Genomic DNA, 18,698 nt, shown 5'->3' on the forward strand with positions numbered 1-18,698 from the left:
TATATTTTCAGAGGGAAAGAAGATGAGAAAAGGGAGTGAAGCACAATATTTCAATCCCTCATCACTCTTTTTTATACCTTGTTTTGTGGCACTTAATGAAAATATAGCCAGTTTCCATTCCAAAACCTCTGAATTTCTAGATTGTCCAGAGCTTAGTTTAGACCGCTTAAAAGGGATCTTAAAGATGATAGGTGTTCTCTATTCTTAATTTGTAAGCATATGGCATTCTCAAAAGGCATTAATTCAGTGACAATGAAGTGGGCCAAATGAAAGCTGAAGATAAATTTAAGGGGAGATGATGGATTCTGAACCAGAGCAGATGAGGTCCAGACAGGAAGAAGTGGTTGCCAACTTGCCTGTGTGAAGGTAGCAACTTCTGACAGGAGAATGGAGCAGGCAGCTGTGGGCAGCAAGGCTGGCTGGAACTGATCTGCCAAAATTCATAGTTTCACATTTCCATTGCATGAAATTGAAATACTTTAGCAGTACAAGTGATTAAAAAACAACAACAACCCACAACAAAACAAACACACACACACTCCCACACCCACACACCCCCCTTTTCCCCAACAGAACTACTATGACTGCTAGGGCTATTTGTGGAACTACAGCTGTCAAGCTTTATACCTGGGAACACAAAGGTGAGGAAGACTGTTGGATTACTGACTGAGAGGCTTTCAGTGTACATTGCATTTTTTGGTTTGGTTTTGTTTTGTTTTTCTTCAGAAGTACTTTTGCTCAAATACTTGTTTTTAATATTTGTAAGCCCAATAACTGGTTAAGGTCTGTAGAAGTAGGACAGATTTATTGTGGACATCTCTACTAAAACTTGTATCTGAAGGCTGCTCTAAGTTATCTCTACTAAAAACTCTAACAGCCCCATTAAGCCTAAGGAATCCACAAACATCACTATAATTTTTGTATTTTTGTTCTGCCTTATTTATATTGGAGTTCAGGTAGAGTTGTTGCACCATGTTTATTGTTGGTTGTCAAATACCTTCTCAAGTAGAAATAAAGTATGACAATCAACACTGCAAAAAAAAAAAAAGGTTCCTTTTTATAGGGCAGGAAAGTTACACAAATAACACAGTCTGAAAACAATTCATGGAGTGTTTGAGATCCTAAGTTCACTTCCCTGGTCTTTTCTCTGGCTCTCTCTGCTAAGACCTTCCTTCTCCAAGTTAACTGAGTATACAGTATGGACTGTATAGCAGTATATTCACCTTTGTGTTCTTAGCATACTGAAGACACTGATCTTTCCACAGTGATGACTTTCTTAAGAATTTAAGAAATCGGCTTATTGTGAGATGGACATATGAGGGTGAGCCATCTTACAGAGAGACCTGGACAGGCTAATAGAGTGGGCTAGCAAGAACAGTATGAAGTTTAACAAAGACAAGTGCAGAGTCGTGTACCTGGGTCAGAATAACCAAAGTACAGTACAGGCTAGGATTTGTGTGGCTGAGGAGCAGCCTTGCTGAAAGGAACCTGGGTGTCCTGGTGGACAAAAAACTGAATATAAGTGAGCAGTGGGCTGCTGCAGCAACAAAGGCAAATAGGATCCTGGGCTGCATCCACAGGAATGTTACTAGCAGAGATAGACGTGATCATTCCATTCTACTCAGAGCAGCTACTTCAGGCTACACCTGGAGTATTGTGTCCAGTTCTGGTCCCCACAGTTAAACAAAGACACAGGCAGACTGGAGAGGGTCTGCGGGAGGGCCACAAAGATCATGAAAGGGCTGGAGAACCTACGTTATGAGGAAAGACTGAAGGAGTTAGGTCTTTTCTTCCTGGAGAAGAGAAGGCTCAGAGGGTACCCCATCACAGTATTCCAGTACTTAAAGGACAGCCACAAGGAAGACAGAAACTCTGTATTCACAAGGAGTCATGCGGAGAAGACAAGGGGCAGCAAGTACAAGTTGCAGCAGAAGAGGTTTCATCTCGATATAGGAAAGAGGGCAGATATAGATTAGATATTAGGAAGAAATTCTTTACTCTGAGGGTGGTGAGACGCTGAAACAGCTTTTCCAGAGAAGTTGTGGATGCCCCATCCCTAGAGGTGTTCAAGGCCAGGCTGGATGGGGCCTTGAGCAACCTGCTCTAGTGGAAGGTGTCCCTGCCCATGGCAGGGGGGTTGGAACTAGATGATCTTTAACCCAAAATGATTCTTCCAACCCAAACCATTCTATCATTCTATGAAAGAAATTTTTTTACAGTGATAACTATCATTCACTGGAACAACTTCCTCAGGGACATGGTGGAGTCCTCATCCCTGAAGGTTTTCAAGATGTGATTGGACAGGGTGCTAGGTAATCCCATTCAGTCTCCCTTTCCCACGAATGTTGGAACAGATGGTCTTTCAAGGTCACTTCCAACCTGGGCTATTCTGTCATTATTCTGTTGTTCTACGAGAAGTTTGGCTGGAAATTCTGAGATCCTGGCTTCACCACGCATTTGGGATCCCACTGCAGCCTTTCTACCTGCATTATTGCTCCTGATTCCAGCACCAGACTATTTCTACCATAGGTATCTCCTAAGCCATTCATGAGATGATGTTTTGATACAATCAGAAATCTTGGTGTTTTAATCAAGTAAAAGCTCTTGGTAACAGATACCTCCCACTGAGGTACTACTTTTACCCCAAGTGTACTATGTTGTCATGGAACTGAATTTATGAGAGTTTCACTTTTCTTCTCCACCAGCTACCTCTTCAATTTGTGTTAGCCAGAGTTAGGCTGTAGTTCTATATTGCTTTTTTTTTTTTCAGTCTTTGCTTTTCATTTACTCCTTTCATTTGTTTTCAAGTGGGTACAAGTAACATATCTACTCAACATAATTTCTTTTTCTTTGTACAGTCTGAGTACTTCATCACTTTTGAAAAACTATTTCAGTAGTTGCTTTTCCTCTGCCACAAATCACAGATCTGAGGTGATTCACTTTTGCTCTCTGCTCCACCACCACAATCCAGTTTAAGCCCCTTTATTGAGCTGTTAATGATGTGGTTTTTTAAATGAAAAAAAATGACTAGAGTTTTCATAATTTAGCATATCTGAAGATGTATTTAGATGGAAGAGAATTCTTTCTCTTCACCTTTCTCTACTCTTCTTTATCTGTAGCACCAGCCACAGGAGTTTAAAAATAATAATTAAAAGGTGAATTTAGAACTAAATTCTGTGCAACAATGTATAAACAAGGTGTATGGTGCAGACAGGTCATCTGAACTTGTTAAAATCTCTGTGCTCCTTGCACATCTTAAAATACGTTAGTGTAGCTGTGATGCTCAAATTGTTAAAGAACAGTAAAGTTAATGATTAAGAAGGCAGTTGGAGTGAGAAGGAGAGATGTAGTCTCTGAGAATGCAAAACCTGAAAAAGATCTTGAAGCGTGTATTTTTTTTTCTAGGGCAGGAGGCAAGAAAGTGCAGATGAACAAATACTTCTGTGAAGTATTGTGAAATACATCTTGCTCTGTGTAGGTTGATAACTTCAGTCCCAAAGCTCACCAAGCTATCCTGAATTCTGTTGTCTGTACATATTGATTCTGGAGTAAATTCTGAGTAGAAAATACTTGTCCTTCATGAAACCGGTCTGACAGACTAGACTGCTTTATCTTGCATTGGCCAAAGTAAAAAAAAAAATAACTCGATGTGTAGAATGCAAATGCTTGGGTGCAGCTTCATGTGCATCCTGGGTTGTTTTTCTAAAATTGCCAATGAAGTAGCCATGAAGTATGGATTGAGTCTGGGATGCGATTTTTTTTGTTCAGTTTAAATTGAAGTCTGTTGAAGTACAGATACTCTTACATGTCCATGCATACTTACAGGAAGAGAAGTATTTTCTTACAAGGTGCAATTTTCTTGGCTTCATATGAAAAATGACACTTGATAATTTGTCCTGCTTTTCAACACTGTTTAGCTTTACCTAAGTACTTTGAGACTAGGTAAAAAGGCATTTCCTGGAAAAAATGCACTGCTCAGCCTGTTGGATATTGGAGACCATTGACAAGACTGTTATTAGTGATGTGCACTAGACAGAAGTGATTCATGTTGGGTGACTCATGTGAGTTGATCAGCTACTCATGTGACACATCTTGGAATACACAGAATATCTCAGTACTGTGGGGGTTTTATATAAAAGGAAAGGGGTAAAAACGGAAGTCTCACTGATGAAAGTAGTAGTTTAATATGGTTTTGTTAAACCAAGGCAAATAGTGGGCTGAGCTGGATAAAGATAACTGAGAGACAGGAAATTCCCACCTGATGCCTCATGCATTGTTGCTTTTAATGTTCCTGTTTGTGTATGACACAGGAGCATCAGGAACAAAGGAAATGGGAGTTACTTATTGGAAGAAGCGTAAGAAAGCTTTTCATCACAAAGCTGATATAAAAACAGGTCTTAAGGACTTTTTTTGCTTAATATTTACAGTTTTGGTATCTGATTTAAGACCGGGTAGTGAAATTCTTTCCACCAAAAATCAAGGCTGTATTAATTTCTTCATTACTCATCTATACGTGAAATTTATGCAACAGATTTTGTCTTCAACTTAAAAAAATTTCAGGATATGATTTATCAAAAATTTAAGCACCATACCTTAAAAATGGGTTTTCTTTGTGGTGTATGTGGAACGGGGAGCCAACTGAAGTGGGTTTCCTTCCTCTGTTATGTTGGAAAATCTTACGTTACAGGAGTTGCTCTGTGGGAAAGACCTGGAGGACTGATCTGAGGTGACTGCGTTTAACAAGGAATTTGTTTGAGACACTTGGAGAGTGTTAAAAACGAGTCAGCATATTCTCTTCTCTGTTAACTCCTGCTTTTTTGTGGGTTTGGAATTAGTAGTGTTTACTAGTTGAAACCTAAATTGTTTTTTTAGGTCTGAAGCTGGTGGCTGAGGAGAGCATTAAGAGCTGCAGCAAACTTTCAGCTAACTGGTAGCTTTGGAGCCCGGTGATCACTCTGGAGCAGAGTGGAGTCCTGGGCTGTTGGACTCCCATTTTTGTTATTTATCCTTCTTCTCTACTGGGGCTTCTGTCTTGTTTTCATCCTGTCACTTGCTGTGTAAAAATCCTTAAAGCTCTCTGCTTGGCAAGTGGGTCAGGATGGTCAAGAGCAGACTTGCCTCTCTCCATTAGAATGAGACAACTGAGTTGTTTTTAGTCTCATGTTCCACTTAAGAGGGTCATGGAAGATAAGAATATGAATTTCCTTTTAAGTTTGTTACTGGCATTGCAGCTCAACAGAAACTCAAAGCTGCTTATGCATCTTCCGAGTTCCATGCAGTGCCTCACAGGGAACGTGTCCAGTGCAGACAATCCCTGGAGACCTTGGCAGCTGGGGTTCATGTCTCTAGCAAGCACACACAGACTGTGTTGGAGAGGATAGTGATGAATTTTTGAGGGACTTGTTCTATTCATTTGCTTTTGGCCTTCTTTCTAAGGTTTTTTTAAAACTTTGTTTAGTAACATGGATTTACAATGAGAAGCTAATTTAAAATGAGAAATCATTCAGGACGGAGGATAGTGTTTTTCTGCGTTTCCATGGGACAGGAGAAAACAGTCCACACATCTGTCGTTGAAAACGTATATGTGAAGTTTAGCTTTTAAGAACGTGTCTGTGCTATTACACAAGTGTTGGTAAAGACAGCCTACTGACTTAAATTTAGCATTTAGTGATGTTATCACTAGCAAGAGGTTGGATTTGAAATTGCACTTTAATGTTCAACTACAGTAAGTCTGTGCAACTGAACAAGACGAATACATTTAAATGGAACCACTCAAAGTCAGATTTTTGCCTTTTGTATTGAGTGGATTCAGAATTTACAGCACTGCTAACAAAATTAAAAGCTATAAACTGACAAATCAGAATCCGTACATCAGAACAGGGTAAAAGATAAATTAAATGCTTAAATAGTATCTACCTGCTCATCTAGTATATGCATTGGGTGTGAAATATTATACACCTAAACTCTGTGCTAGTAATGAAGTTGATGCTAAGTATCCTCTAAATAATTGCCTACAGAGTAGCATAACTATATTTAAATTTAATCTGTACAATTACTGATTCAAAGTTAAATACATATCAAAACGCCACTGCTGGCAGTGTCACACTGCCAGTCAAACTTGAATGTGACTGTAATGTGGATGGGTAATGCTATGGGTATTCTTTGTTTCAGTTTTCTTGACAGATACATCCTCATTGTAGGAATTGTGACAATATGCTAATTGAAACTCCCAAAATTCAATTTCAAGCTGGTTTCTAAATGACAGTGTTGGCATTTAACTTGAAATCACTTTTTTTTTTTTTAAGTGGATATTCGTGAAACAGTGTAGTACTTAAGTTTTCCAAAAATATTGTGGAGACTAGTTTTGCAAACAAGAGTGGTGTTATGCTGTGGTTGTTTTTTTTTTAACATGTTTAATTTTTCAGGTGGCAGAGATAAGCGTGGAGGTCCCATTCTAACGTTTCCAGCTCGTAGTAATCATGATAGAATACGGCAAGAAGATCTTAGAAGACTAATTTCATACCTAGCGTGTATTCCTAGGTAAGTGACGATCTCTTGATAAGCTCTGAAGCTATAAAACAAAATAAATGGATTATGTTACAATACACCCACAAGCTAAAAGACTGAGCAGGTTAAGAAAATGAGCAAATTCATACCATGTTCTGCCAGTTACTGTTTTCAAGCTGCTTTTCTGAAAATGACCTAAATAATTACTCTACCTTGTAGAAGGAAGGCTGTTGGCAGAATGGCTGGTGTGCTTTAGCTGTAAGTAGTTTGTGTCTTGGAAATGGTACAGCCATGTTATATTGCTGTCACTGTGTTGAAGACTACAAATGCAACTCAAAGGCTTTCAGTACATCAATAATCAGAAACATGTAGGTCATCACTCACAGCGTGCCTTGGGCAGACTGAGGTCAGCACGAAACTCCTGTTACTTGTATTTGATAAGTTAGTGTATTGATATAGCACAGCAATAATTGGGAGAAAAATACATAAAATTGCTTGTACAGGTCTCAGATAAACCTGTGGAGAGATCAGGGTAAGTACTAATATAATTGTATTATCACCAATTTAAGTTATGAATTACAATGTGCTATTTAAATAAATTGGCAGAAGTCAAATCCAGTCCTAGTGTGTGTGTATATATACACGCACACATACATATAGTTTTATATATATATTTAAAAAAAAAGTTATACAGATGTAAAAAAGTTTGTTCACATAGAACTTTGTTCCTAGCAGTAACTGAATTGGGGACAGAAGTGATCATAAGACGCTAACTTTAGGTCCATCTCCGAATCTGACAGCTTTTCATGCAGACTGGAGCAACGCTGACTGTGCTTGAATATGTTTGCCTGTGACCTCATGAAGCAATTACCATTACAGTTGAAAAAAAATGCCTTGGACAACATCTCCGAATGCAGCATCTTCCATATTTCTGTAATGTGTTAATTTAAAGGCAGTCTTCTTTGCACCTGATGTACTAAGTTGTTAGTTTCAGACTGATAAAAGTACTTTCATAAATATAACTTCAAGGCATCTAGTTGAGAGTGTGTTTTACCTTCCTTAAGAGCAATTGTTGGTAATTCAATTCTTCTAGTCTTTATTTTACTTTGAAGTGTAGGAGTGTTTAGTACTAATAATTTATTTTTTTTAAAGTTAACAGGGGGATTTGGGGGAGGTAGAGGAAGGAGGACAGGAAGTAAATTTGAGATTTTTACTTCTGAAATAGTTTGGTTTCACTTTTGAATGTTTGAGGTGTGTTCTAGCTGTCGTGGTTTTGGCCAAATTTACCAAACCCAGACTGACAGATGGCCCTTCCCTCTCCCTTCCCCCGCCAAAAAGAGGAGAGAGGAGGAGAAAGAGATAAGGAGATTCAGAAGTTTAGAATGAACTAAACTACTTTAATGAAGAATTAATATTAAAATAAAAATAAAGAAGAAAATAATGAAATAGATACAATATATACAAAATCGTATCAAGCTCCCAGGATGACAGTCACGTCACTGGCAGGCACTGGGGAAGTCCCAGACTGGACTCAGCGATGAATGGGAACTGGATTCCAGCTCTGGAGTCAGGACCACACGGATCGGGATCAAAGGCAGATGAACAGAGTCCTCTCTGGACGTCGGCCATCGCAGGAAGGGGGTTGACCCTTTGATCCCTCAGCTTTTATACTAAGCATGGGGCAGATGGGATGGAATACCCCAGTTGGTCAGGTTTGGGTCACTTCTCCTGTCCGCTTCTCCCCGCTGATGTGACCCCTCTACGTTTTTTCCGTTTCCGACCCCCTAAGGGGGCAAATAACGAAATAGTTGACCTTGGTTGTTATAGCAATAAGTATAAGCAAGGGCCTCCCTGCATACCATTCCTTGGCATGGAGCACAAACATTGGTCTTATCATTCTGAGAACGAGCAGTTTTCTCCACAATATGCCGTTAATTTCAGAGAGTTAGAGGAGGCCTAGCTGGGATGTAAAGTTACAGAACAGAAAATTGGTTTGGTTTTACTTCGAACCGGGACACTAGCCCTCTAGCACTTCAAGTTACTAGAGAAGTTAGTAGATAAATATGCATCAAAATATGCCCAAGAGAGTTTTCTGGCAAAATACAGTGATCCTCTAGCAAAAGGTGTATGTTAATTTAGCATCAATCGTTTTAAAATAAAAATTAAGTTAGTGCAGGTTTTATATCTCTTTAAGCATGACTAAGTGTTGAGAATGAAGGGAACTTTATTAAAAGACTCATTTTCATACAAGTCATGTTTTAAGGGCTGACCATGCAACTCTTGCTAATTAAGTAGTCCCCGTTGGTACAAATAGCCCCAAACTTTTAGTCTGTTAGTTATTGCAGTACTGTTACTCTATGTAGCTGAAGATTCAGAGGTATCAGTTGTTTGGCAAGAGATGTAAACACAGTGATTCAGTCTCACAATGTTCCTAATTTAACAATTTATCTAATTTAAAAATATTGCTAAAATTAAGTCATCGACGTTGCCTGGACCAGGCATTAGTGTAGTTCATATTTACCTAACAGGTGACCTTGTCTCACTCCAAGAACAACTTTTGTGATCCTTGGCCAAAAGGGATTAGTCTTTTGTCAGATGATGGGGCCACATGACAGGAGGACATGTCTGCATTGTATCACATGATGAGGGGCCGCTTTGTACACCCCAGTAGATCTGTGCCTCGTGTGAATTAGTGGCAAGCTCTCCTCATGCAATGCTCAGTTTGTGTGGTAGGATAGGGGTGGGCTGAGCAGCACTCACGTAATAGCCTTTCAATAATGAGTGTATCTTTAAAGCAGTAGTTGTTTTTGTCCTTTAATCCTGCGAGACTGTTAGAAAACATTTTCACCATGGTCAGAAAATTGTATGTTGTAGCCTACATGTATTCCAAACTATTCCATTTTAATGTATTTTCCTGGTACCGTTGCCATTTTTGGCTGTCCACTTTTGGGCAAGTGGGACAGTCAATGTTTATCTTGACGAATTCCTTTTTTTTAAATGGTGCTTTTTTTTTTTTTCTTTTACCAACTTAAAAAAAAAAAAAAATCCTCTTTTAAGGAACCTGTATTACCGCTTCTTTCAGCAGCAATTCTTCTCTCCTGTGTCAGTCTTAATTCATCTTTCTATAGTGTGGCCAATGGGGCTGTGTAAAGTACGCCAGTGAAGTTTCCCTACTTCTTGGACTCTGAAAACCTCACCACATGAACTCCAGAATTGCATTTACCTTAGTCACATCCCTGAAAATGATTCATGTACTGAAACAATGGACATCTGGTCACTTTTGATAGTCCACTGGCTATGATGTGTTGGTTTTGAAATATTTTCCCTTTCCACATTAACAAGGTCATGTAGCAAATTCTACTGGCACAAAATCAAAGTTTCTGGTGTTGGTGGTGATTACTACTTTTGATCAGCAGGAAGCACTAAGGGTACAAAAGGTATTGATGAAAAGAAATTAGATCTGCCATTCTCCGAACAGTTGCCAGAGAATTTGAATGTAAGGTCTGTCAACTTCTGGACAGCAAAATTGAGCTCAAATTTTGTAGAAACAGGTTGATGTGGTTTTCTTCACAGCCATAAAATCCTTTCTTAGCCATTAACTATCCACAAATCAATCCTGTTACAGAGGGAATTGTCAATAAAGGTGGGGTTTTTTTCCCCTCTACAGACTAACACTCTTTAATTCTCTGATAATATGGGATTAGATCTGGGACATCTTAAAAAAATTACGGAAATGGTAGGTAAGAACAGTATGCCATCTTCTGTCTTTTAGAGGATTGCCTCAGGCATTAGAAAGGCATGAATATTGTCATCAGTAAAGTGTGTGTGTATTCTGAAGAGTCTATTGTAAATAAATTGCATATTGCTGCTTCGGTAAACGGTGTGCTTAATGTGTGTGTAAGGTGAAGGAGAAACAAGACTGGAAGATGAATCATCATGAACATAAACAATGAAAATGAAAGAGGAGATAAAGGTAGATAATCAAATCAGCAACAGATGTAAAGCTATCACCCAACAAGGAGTTTGGCAGGGGGGTGAGAGAAGCTTCCTGAGAGGTTCATGAGATCCGCTGTGCGTGTCAGCTGGTCAACAGTGTGACCCTAGGGTGTGACGGTTAGCTGAGGAGACCACATTCATTTGGCAGTGTGGTGCAGTGGAGTGCTGTGTTTGAAGTTGTAACACTTGCTTGATAACCTTTTCTTCTTTCTTCTGCAGTGAGGAAGTGTGTAAACGAGGATTCACCGTCATTGTAGATATGCGTGGGTCAAAATGGGACTCCATAAAGCCTCTGCTGAAGATTTTACAGGAATCCTTTCCATGTTGTATTCATGTTGCACTGATAATCAAGCCAGACAATTTCTGGCAGAAACAGAGGACTAACTTTGGCAGCTCTAAGTTTGAGTTTGAGGTAATTTCCCTTATGGTATACAAATTTACATTTATTTCATGGTTTTAAGTGTGCTCACTACTGAATCAGCATCTTAAACTCTCAGATAAGTAATGTTCCAGATGAGAAGAGAGGTACATTAGACCAGTGGTGCTAGAGGGAATGTGGTTTTCTTCACATATTTAGGCTAGGTAATTGTGCATGTTGTCATTTATGTTCTTTTACTGAGTGTGAGAGAGAATGGAATTGGGGGTTTACCCCTAACAGTAAAAAGTTAGGTTTCATCTCTTTGTTGTCTTGATCTATATTGTGGTAATTGTGGTATCTCCAGCATCCTGTGCAGAGGAAAGCAGACAACTGAACCTTGCTGTTATCTTCCTGCTGCCTTACAGTACGCAAAGTAAAAACTTAATCAAAACAGTACTCAAAAGAGTCCTGGCTGTTTTCTCCTTAAGTTTAGTAAGGTAAGAAAGAAATAAAATATTTCTCTCATTTGGGGAAATACCTGCAAGACAGGAGGCTGATCAGAATTGATATTTTAAAAGACGTGTATGAGAGAAGTTTTCACTTCATGAGCAAAATAATCAACTCTTAAAAGAGAAAAACAAAAACTTGAAAGAAAATTTCAAATTCATTTCAGTAACAACATTTTTTATTTTCATTTTTATTTTTTAGACAAATATGGTGTCTCTTGAAGGCCTTACCAAAGTAGTTGATCCTTCTCAGCTAACCCCAGAATTTGATGGCTGTTTGGAGTACAACCATGAGGAGTGGATAGAAATCAGAGTTGCCTTTGAGGACTACATTAGCAATGCAACCCATATGCTGTCCAGACTGGAGGAACTGCAAGATATATTGTCAAAAAAGGAAATGCCTCAGGACCTGGAAGGTGCTCGCAATATGATAGAGGAGCATTCACAATTAAAAAAGAAAGTCATTAAGGCCCCTATCGAGGACCTTGATGTGGAAGGACAAAAGCTGCTCCAGCGGATACAGAGCAGTGATAGCTTCCCCAAAAAGAACTCTGGGTCAGGGAATGCAGACTTACAGAACCTTTTACCCAAAGTATCCACCATGCTGGACAGGCTGCACTCAACACGGCAGCATCTGCATCAGATGTGGCATGTGCGGAAATTGAAATTGGACCAATGTTTTCAGCTCAGGCTGTTTGAGCAGGATGCTGAAAAGGTAAGGGATTGGGAAGGGGATTATAAATGGGTGCTGCCAGTGATGGGAACAAAGCTTGACAGACTCGAAAGAAGTACCAAGGATAACTGCAAATTCTAATTTTTGTCTTTAGAGTTAATCACTAGCTTTTTAATGAGAAATAAAGGATTTCTTGATTGCGAGTGACTCTTCATCTTCTGGAGCAAAGGGGATAGTAATTCTAAGCTCTAAAGAACACAGGTAGCTCTCATCAAAGAAAATTTTAAGTGATAGTGGCTTTAAAGCTTTCGCTTTGGTAAGTTTTTGTTCCAGGCAGATGCATTTGCATGCATCAACGAAAGATGAACGCTGTATACTTCATAAATACAGATGACTAAGGACTACGTTGGTCTCCTATTGAGCAGCTCTTGGGATATGAGTGACAGGCAGTTGACAAAGTCTGAAGAGGCTGACATGGGGAACTACTTCATTGATGCAGCATTCGAAGTCCCGGGCTAAAAACTGATGTATCTCTTTTGACAGTGCATATGTCATTAACAGGGAACTGAGTGATCTCAGAATGTTTCGGGCTAACCAGTCCCTTCAAATGAGAAAGCCCATGATTGTCATGGAATTTGAAAAGGAAATATGTCAGGCAGTGCACTTTTAGATGAGCTCAAATAAGATCTGTTTTCATATAGAATGGTTTTGCAATCACTTATTATTAACCTGTTACCATGGAACAAATAGCTCTAAGGAAGGGTGGGGAGTTTTTCTCTGGGGAAGTAACAAGGCTATGCAGTCAAGTGGTAAGTATGGTTTTTGTCAGATTTCTTAAAATATTTTGTGTAAGAATGCCTGAACTGGGTGAGACCAGACGCTGTTAAACTGGTATCCTGCTCTCCAGCAGTGGTCATAAGCAGATGCACGAGGAAGAGTAAAAACAGAGCAAGCATATATAATACTTTCCCTTTGTACTTGTTCCTCTGTTTTCTTCCTCTGTACTTTCCCTTACCCCCGATCGCTTCAGCTCTGGGACTTTCTTTACATTACTCTTAATGTTTTCTGCCGTGTTTAAAAAGGAAGTAATTTTTTTTAAAGTACCATTTAAAGTAAGCATTTACTGAATGAGTATAACTGAAAAGAGTGGGGACATGTAAAGAGTTGAAAAAAAAATCTGGTCAAGTGAATTTAGAATCATAAAATAATTTGGAAAATAACAAACTGTTGGTCTAGTATTGGTCTTTCAAGCCTGAAATGCTTTTTAGCAACTTTTCAGCCACTTAATTATAGCATTAATTACTCTTTATTACAGCATCAACAAAATATATTTTGATGATGCTCACATGATATTGAAAGATAAGTCCTTTATTTATTCATCTAAAATTATCCTATTTAACTTGGGTTTAAGAAACTGCTTGTGAAATACTTGAGCCTGTGAGGTTGATCTCTGTCCTGCCGTGTGGCCGCATAAGCTCCTATCTGTGTTTCCTAGGTTCTATTCAGGAAGAGAAGGCAAAAAAAGGGGCAAGGTGGGAGGGAATCTGAGTGGAACTGCCCTGTAGGTGTCTGAATGCAGCAAAGTCAGACTGCCTAGAGAAAGGCGGGCACAAGCAGGACCAGTGTCTAATTTGAGTAATGTTCTAACACATCTTCACTGTAGTCTAGATAAGAAACTGAAAACTTTAGGAGTATGTGATCAGCTGTCTTGGTTGTCTAAGCTCTTAAAACTTTTGTTTGTTTGTTTATAGTCCTTACTGTATTGTGGTCTACTTATAATTTGATTTGTCAAATGGGTGGAATAATGGATTTGATAGTATTGCTCTTTTAGCCAGCATATGTTAAAAGATCTTTAAATGAGTACTTACTGTTCATTGCTATCATTCTTTTTCCGAAGAATCTTTTTCAGCTTATCCAGAGAGTAGGTGGGTCTTTTGAACTGAGCTATAGTAAAGATTTCAAGACCATTGCAGGGGACGAGGGGATGGGGGTGTAAAACTTAGGCTTTCGCTGTGTTGCTTCAGCTTTGAAAACTTTGTTTTCCAGTGCCACTGTTTACATAGCTATGTACCTCTGTTGATGATAACTGTCAGAGAAGGTCTTTCCTAAAATTTGCTTGAATATTAGAATACTTTTTTTTTTTTGGCCAAAAAAACAAAACAAACATACCTAAAGATTATCCTTAAACTTACCTGGAAGAAGATAACGTGTAACTCTGTGCCCAAGTATAGTTTTGTTTGTTTAACAAAACTCCCCCTGTACTTGGCACTGGTGAGGCCCCACCTCGAGTACTGCGTCCAGCTTTGGGCCCCCTACCACAGGAAAGACATTGAGGTGCTGGAGCAGGTCCAGAGAAGGGCAACGAAGCTGGTGAGGGGTCTGGAGCACAAGTCTTACGAGGAGAGGCTGAGGGAGCTGGGGTTGTTCAGTCTGGGGAAGAGGAGACTGAGGGGAGACCTTATCGCTCTCTACAACTACCTGAAAGGAGGCTGTAGAGAGGCGGGGGTCAGTCTCTTCTCCCAAGTTACAGATGATAGGACAAGAGGCAATGGCCTCAAGTTACACCAGGGGAAGTTCAGGTTAGATATTAGGAAATATTTCTTTACTGAAAGGGTTGTCAGGCATTGGAATGGGCTGCCCAGGGAGGTGGTTGAGGCACCATCCCTGGAGGTATTCAAGAGAGGAGTTGACATGGTGCTTGGGAATATGGATTAGTGTTGGGTGGTGTGGTGGTGTGTGTGGTTTGTTTGTGGGTGTTGTGTGTTTTTTGTTTTTTTTGGGGGTGTTTTTGGTTTTTTTTTGTTTTTGTTTTTTTTTTTAATTGGTTGGACTAGATGATCTTAAAAGGTCCCTTCCAACCTAGGTGATTCTGTGATTCTGTAACAATAGAAAAGTTGTTTTCAAATCTGCTGTGAAGTTATGCACTAAAAATATTAAACTTGTTGGTGAAGTACTTGATCAGCAAGAATGAATTTATATTTAATTTCCATGAGTTGCGATTTTCATTCAAAATTGCTAAGCTGCTGACGTCATGAAATGCTGACACTAGAGAACGTATAAGCTTGGTAACTCGGGGCTGTGCTCCAAGCCTGTTTGTTTACTATGACTTCTTTGTAGTAATGAAGTATATGACTTTATGATTATGACTTTACTGTAGCTTGTTGAGATAAACACCTATAGTAAAAATTTAACAGCCTCAGCTCATCCAAAAAGTGAGATTTCAGTAATGATTTGGTTAAAATGTATGGTAACTTACAACAGAAAGAGCATCAGTGTTAATTTTCATGGCCTTAGACTCTTTCTGTCTTCTGTGTTCACAGATTTCTTACATCACTGTGAGATTTCTGACATAACAAATCAGTGATTTTTCTTTTTCTCCTTAATATTTTCCCATAGATGTTTGACTGGATCACACACAACAAAGGTCTGTTTCTGAACAGCTACACAGAGATTGGAACCAGTCACCCCCACGCGATGGAGCTTCAGACACAGCACAATCACTTTGCCATGAACTGTATGGTAAGAACAAGCCTCACTCCACAGCACTGGCACATTGTCTATTTGCTCTATGTTAAGGTAGAATTCATAAATCGTACACACAAATAATTCCTTCTGTTACAAGAAGTGCAAATTTGTATTTGAGCAGTGAAATTGTAAAACACAAAGGAGGAAAATAAAGGACAGCCAAGTACAGAGGTACTTTGATCAAGCAACAAAATTATTTTGACCAGTGGCAGTATTCAACACAACCTCAGCAGTTCTCAAATATAAGCATCCAGACTTCTAGAAGCTGGGATGTGTTTAAGTACTGCTTTGAGTCTTGCAGTAAATTTCAGAGAATCTTGTGTAATACAAAATTTAGTGCACCGTGTGGAAAGAAATAGCTTTCAGGATCTTCTGAATAGATTGCCACTCAGACAAAAAATTCTGAAAAGTAGTGATCAACAGCTGAGCCTGGTGTAATCATTTTCCATACTTTTAAGAAGACACGCTTCTTATTTCTGGCACAGTAGAATGGAGCTAAAAAACTTTTTGTCAAATATCATCTTTGGATGAGCTATCAGTAAGCTGCAATTAAAAACTTGAGTTTTAACTTGCAGTGAGTGAAAGCTGTTTATTTTCAGTTTCATGGATTCCTGTTTGAACATGGGGGTTAAATTCTCAAGTACGTTTTAGGTCCTTTTCACTAGGAGGATTGGAGGTTTTTAAATAACTTTGGGAATCTGGGCCTAAATCCAGTCCCTGGCTGTCAGCTCAATGAAAGAAGAACACTACCAGTCTTGTTAGAAATTAACATCCTTGGCAGCCCAAGGATGGGGATTGAATTAAAGTATGGACAAAACAATCAACTCCTGCAAGAGGGTGTTTTTGTAGGTCAAGACTACTAATTGTGGAGAGAGTAGCAAAGTAAACTTACATAGGTTATGCATCTCGCTGAAATATAACGGAAGGACTAATAAGGCAGTTCTTGTATACGGTATAGGTAGAGTTAAGGCAACAGAAGGCACGAGTAGAGAAGGTACATTTTCTTCTTTCGCAAGTCAGCCATGTATGCAAAAGTTTTAAAAAATACAAATCAATATGAACTTTTTGAAAAGAGTAAAGAAAATGCTGCAGAACATTGTAATTAAGTTACATAACGTCATACATAGACGTAACTTTGACCTTTAGGTTTGAAGATACAGGTCCACTCCATGGGCACGGGGAATTGCTCCTTTATGGAGTTCCTCGTTGTTGCTCATTGCTCTGCATATGAAGTAGAGTAGAAAGAAACTCACAGAAGCACAGTAGGCATCATTGACATGAGATGACTTTTGGAATTTAGTAATTTTGGATGGTATTCCAGGCAATTTTGGGCTTGTACTCTAAAGGTTAAATTCTTCTTCTGTCAATCTGTCCTGGCATTAGTCACTGTTGTCCTCTTTTCTTCAAATGGGGTGACTTTTTTTTTCCTACTTCCATACTGTTCAGATGCTATCAACAGTAGGAAGAACTTGAGCAATGTAGCGTAATCCCTCCTACTCTGTTTTTAATGTTAGTCTTTTGCTGTTAATTTCTGTTTTGCCTGTAGTAGTCAAATGCATTAATTACAGAGGATTTTTTCTCAGCCTATACAATGATTTCTTGAAGCATGCAAGGAGCTGCTTAAATTTGGAGCAAATTAACCAGTCCAAATATTCAAGAGGGGAAAAACAAGCTGCAGTTTTTTTGGTGTGTTTCCGTAGTGTAGCCCCCCACCCAAAAATTGCTTCCTTGGCACAGAATAGGAAAATACAAATTCAAAACAATCAATCCCTCGTTTTGATTTAAGCAGCATTCAATTTTGCTGGGTTTTATTTGGTTAAATGGCAGAAGCCTTACATACAGATCAGGGGGAAAGATTAAGATGAATGTGACAAAAAAAATTATGTGAACTGATGGAATTTCGGTAGGCCTTATTTTTCACTAGCTTTTAACTGCAAAAATGTTGGGTGATCTTAACTCCTGCAAGGATGTTCAGCTTCTTCCTGATCACTCTTCACACTCTGTGCTTAACTCTGTGCTTAACTCTGTGCTTAACTCTGTGCTTAACTCTGTGCTTAACTCTGTGCTTAACTCTGTGCTTAACTCTGTGCTTAACTCTGTGCTTAACTCTGTGCTTAACTCTGTGCTTAATTCTGTGCTTAACTCTGTGCTACTATTTGTTCACTGTTCCTGTCAGTGTAACTCTTTAGAGTTGATTTAAGATCTCATAGGTGAGGGCTCTAACACTAGAGATGGGTTAAAAGTTAAATTCTATCTACAACCATGCAAATTTATCCAATTGAATAGGGTAGAGGAAGCAAAAGTGGCAACTATGTACTAGGTTTATTATATGCAGGAGATTTTGAAAGGTTTTCATTGTGGCCCTAATTGCACCCTAATAGATCTTGCTTCCCAGGCAGTTTCCTTAGGCTCGCTTCAGGTGGGAAAGGTTTGTTCAAAGGATAAATGCTGCCCAAATAGCTAAATGCAACCTCATGCACTTGCTCACAGCTTAACCCTGATAATTGATGTTGCAGCTGCTTTTCCCAACACATTGTGGTTGCCGGAGGGCACATGCTCCCTTCACAGCAGGTGCTACCCTCTGTCAATAGCTGTCTCTGCATCTCCCCTTACCTCCCAAGCAGCAGCTTGGCTTTCTGAGAGGTGCAGGAGGGCAACTTCTGCAGCTGCTTATGCCAAAGTCGGGTGAGAAAGACCAACGGCCTTTGGGTGAAATGCCAAAATTTTAATCTGGTCTTCCAGTTTGAAAATGAGCCACCATTGTGAAAGCTACTTAGTTCCTGTCATGAGCAGGAGTTGGTTACATCAAGGACAAAGAGGATTTGCTGAATATTTCTCTTTTTTCCTTGTAATGGCTTCCTGCCATTTTTAGAATCTGATTTTCAGTTGCTGCACAAAGTAGTTGGAGGTTTAAACCAAATGTTGTAAAACAAAAAGGTGAAGAATATGTTGGGGGAGGAGATTTTATTGTGCTTTCAGCAGTTTCATTAGCAAGTGATATGTCTAGAAATCTTGTGTATTCAATATGTGGTTGCACTTCAAGGTAACAGTAATGAGTTCATGGAAGTCTTAAGCTTAATAGACAGGCTCGTTCTTATTGTAATGAAACTGTCCCAGAGAGAAGCTGGATAGG

General features: G+C 39.1%; 1 protein-coding gene across 1 annotated transcript in view; it reads left to right on the forward strand.

The window, feature by feature from the left end:
- The window catches only part of TRIO (trio Rho guanine nucleotide exchange factor), a 261,531-nt gene that overhangs the window by 78,787 nt on the left and 164,046 nt on the right, over positions 1–18,698 (forward strand). Inside the window, exons 3-6 of the mRNA XM_074146261.1 lie at positions 6,426–6,540; positions 10,723–10,915; positions 11,570–12,082; positions 15,437–15,559. Of these exons, the coding sequence (XP_074002362.1) occupies positions 6,426–6,540; positions 10,723–10,915; positions 11,570–12,082; positions 15,437–15,559 (944 nt within the window). The remainder of the gene's footprint in view (positions 1–6,425; positions 6,541–10,722; positions 10,916–11,569; positions 12,083–15,436; positions 15,560–18,698) is intronic.

The sequence above is a fragment of the Numenius arquata genome, chromosome 4, assembly GCF_964106895.1.
Source record: "Numenius arquata chromosome 4, bNumArq3.hap1.1, whole genome shotgun sequence".
NCBI lineage: Eukaryota > Metazoa > Chordata > Aves > Charadriiformes > Scolopacidae > Numenius > Numenius arquata.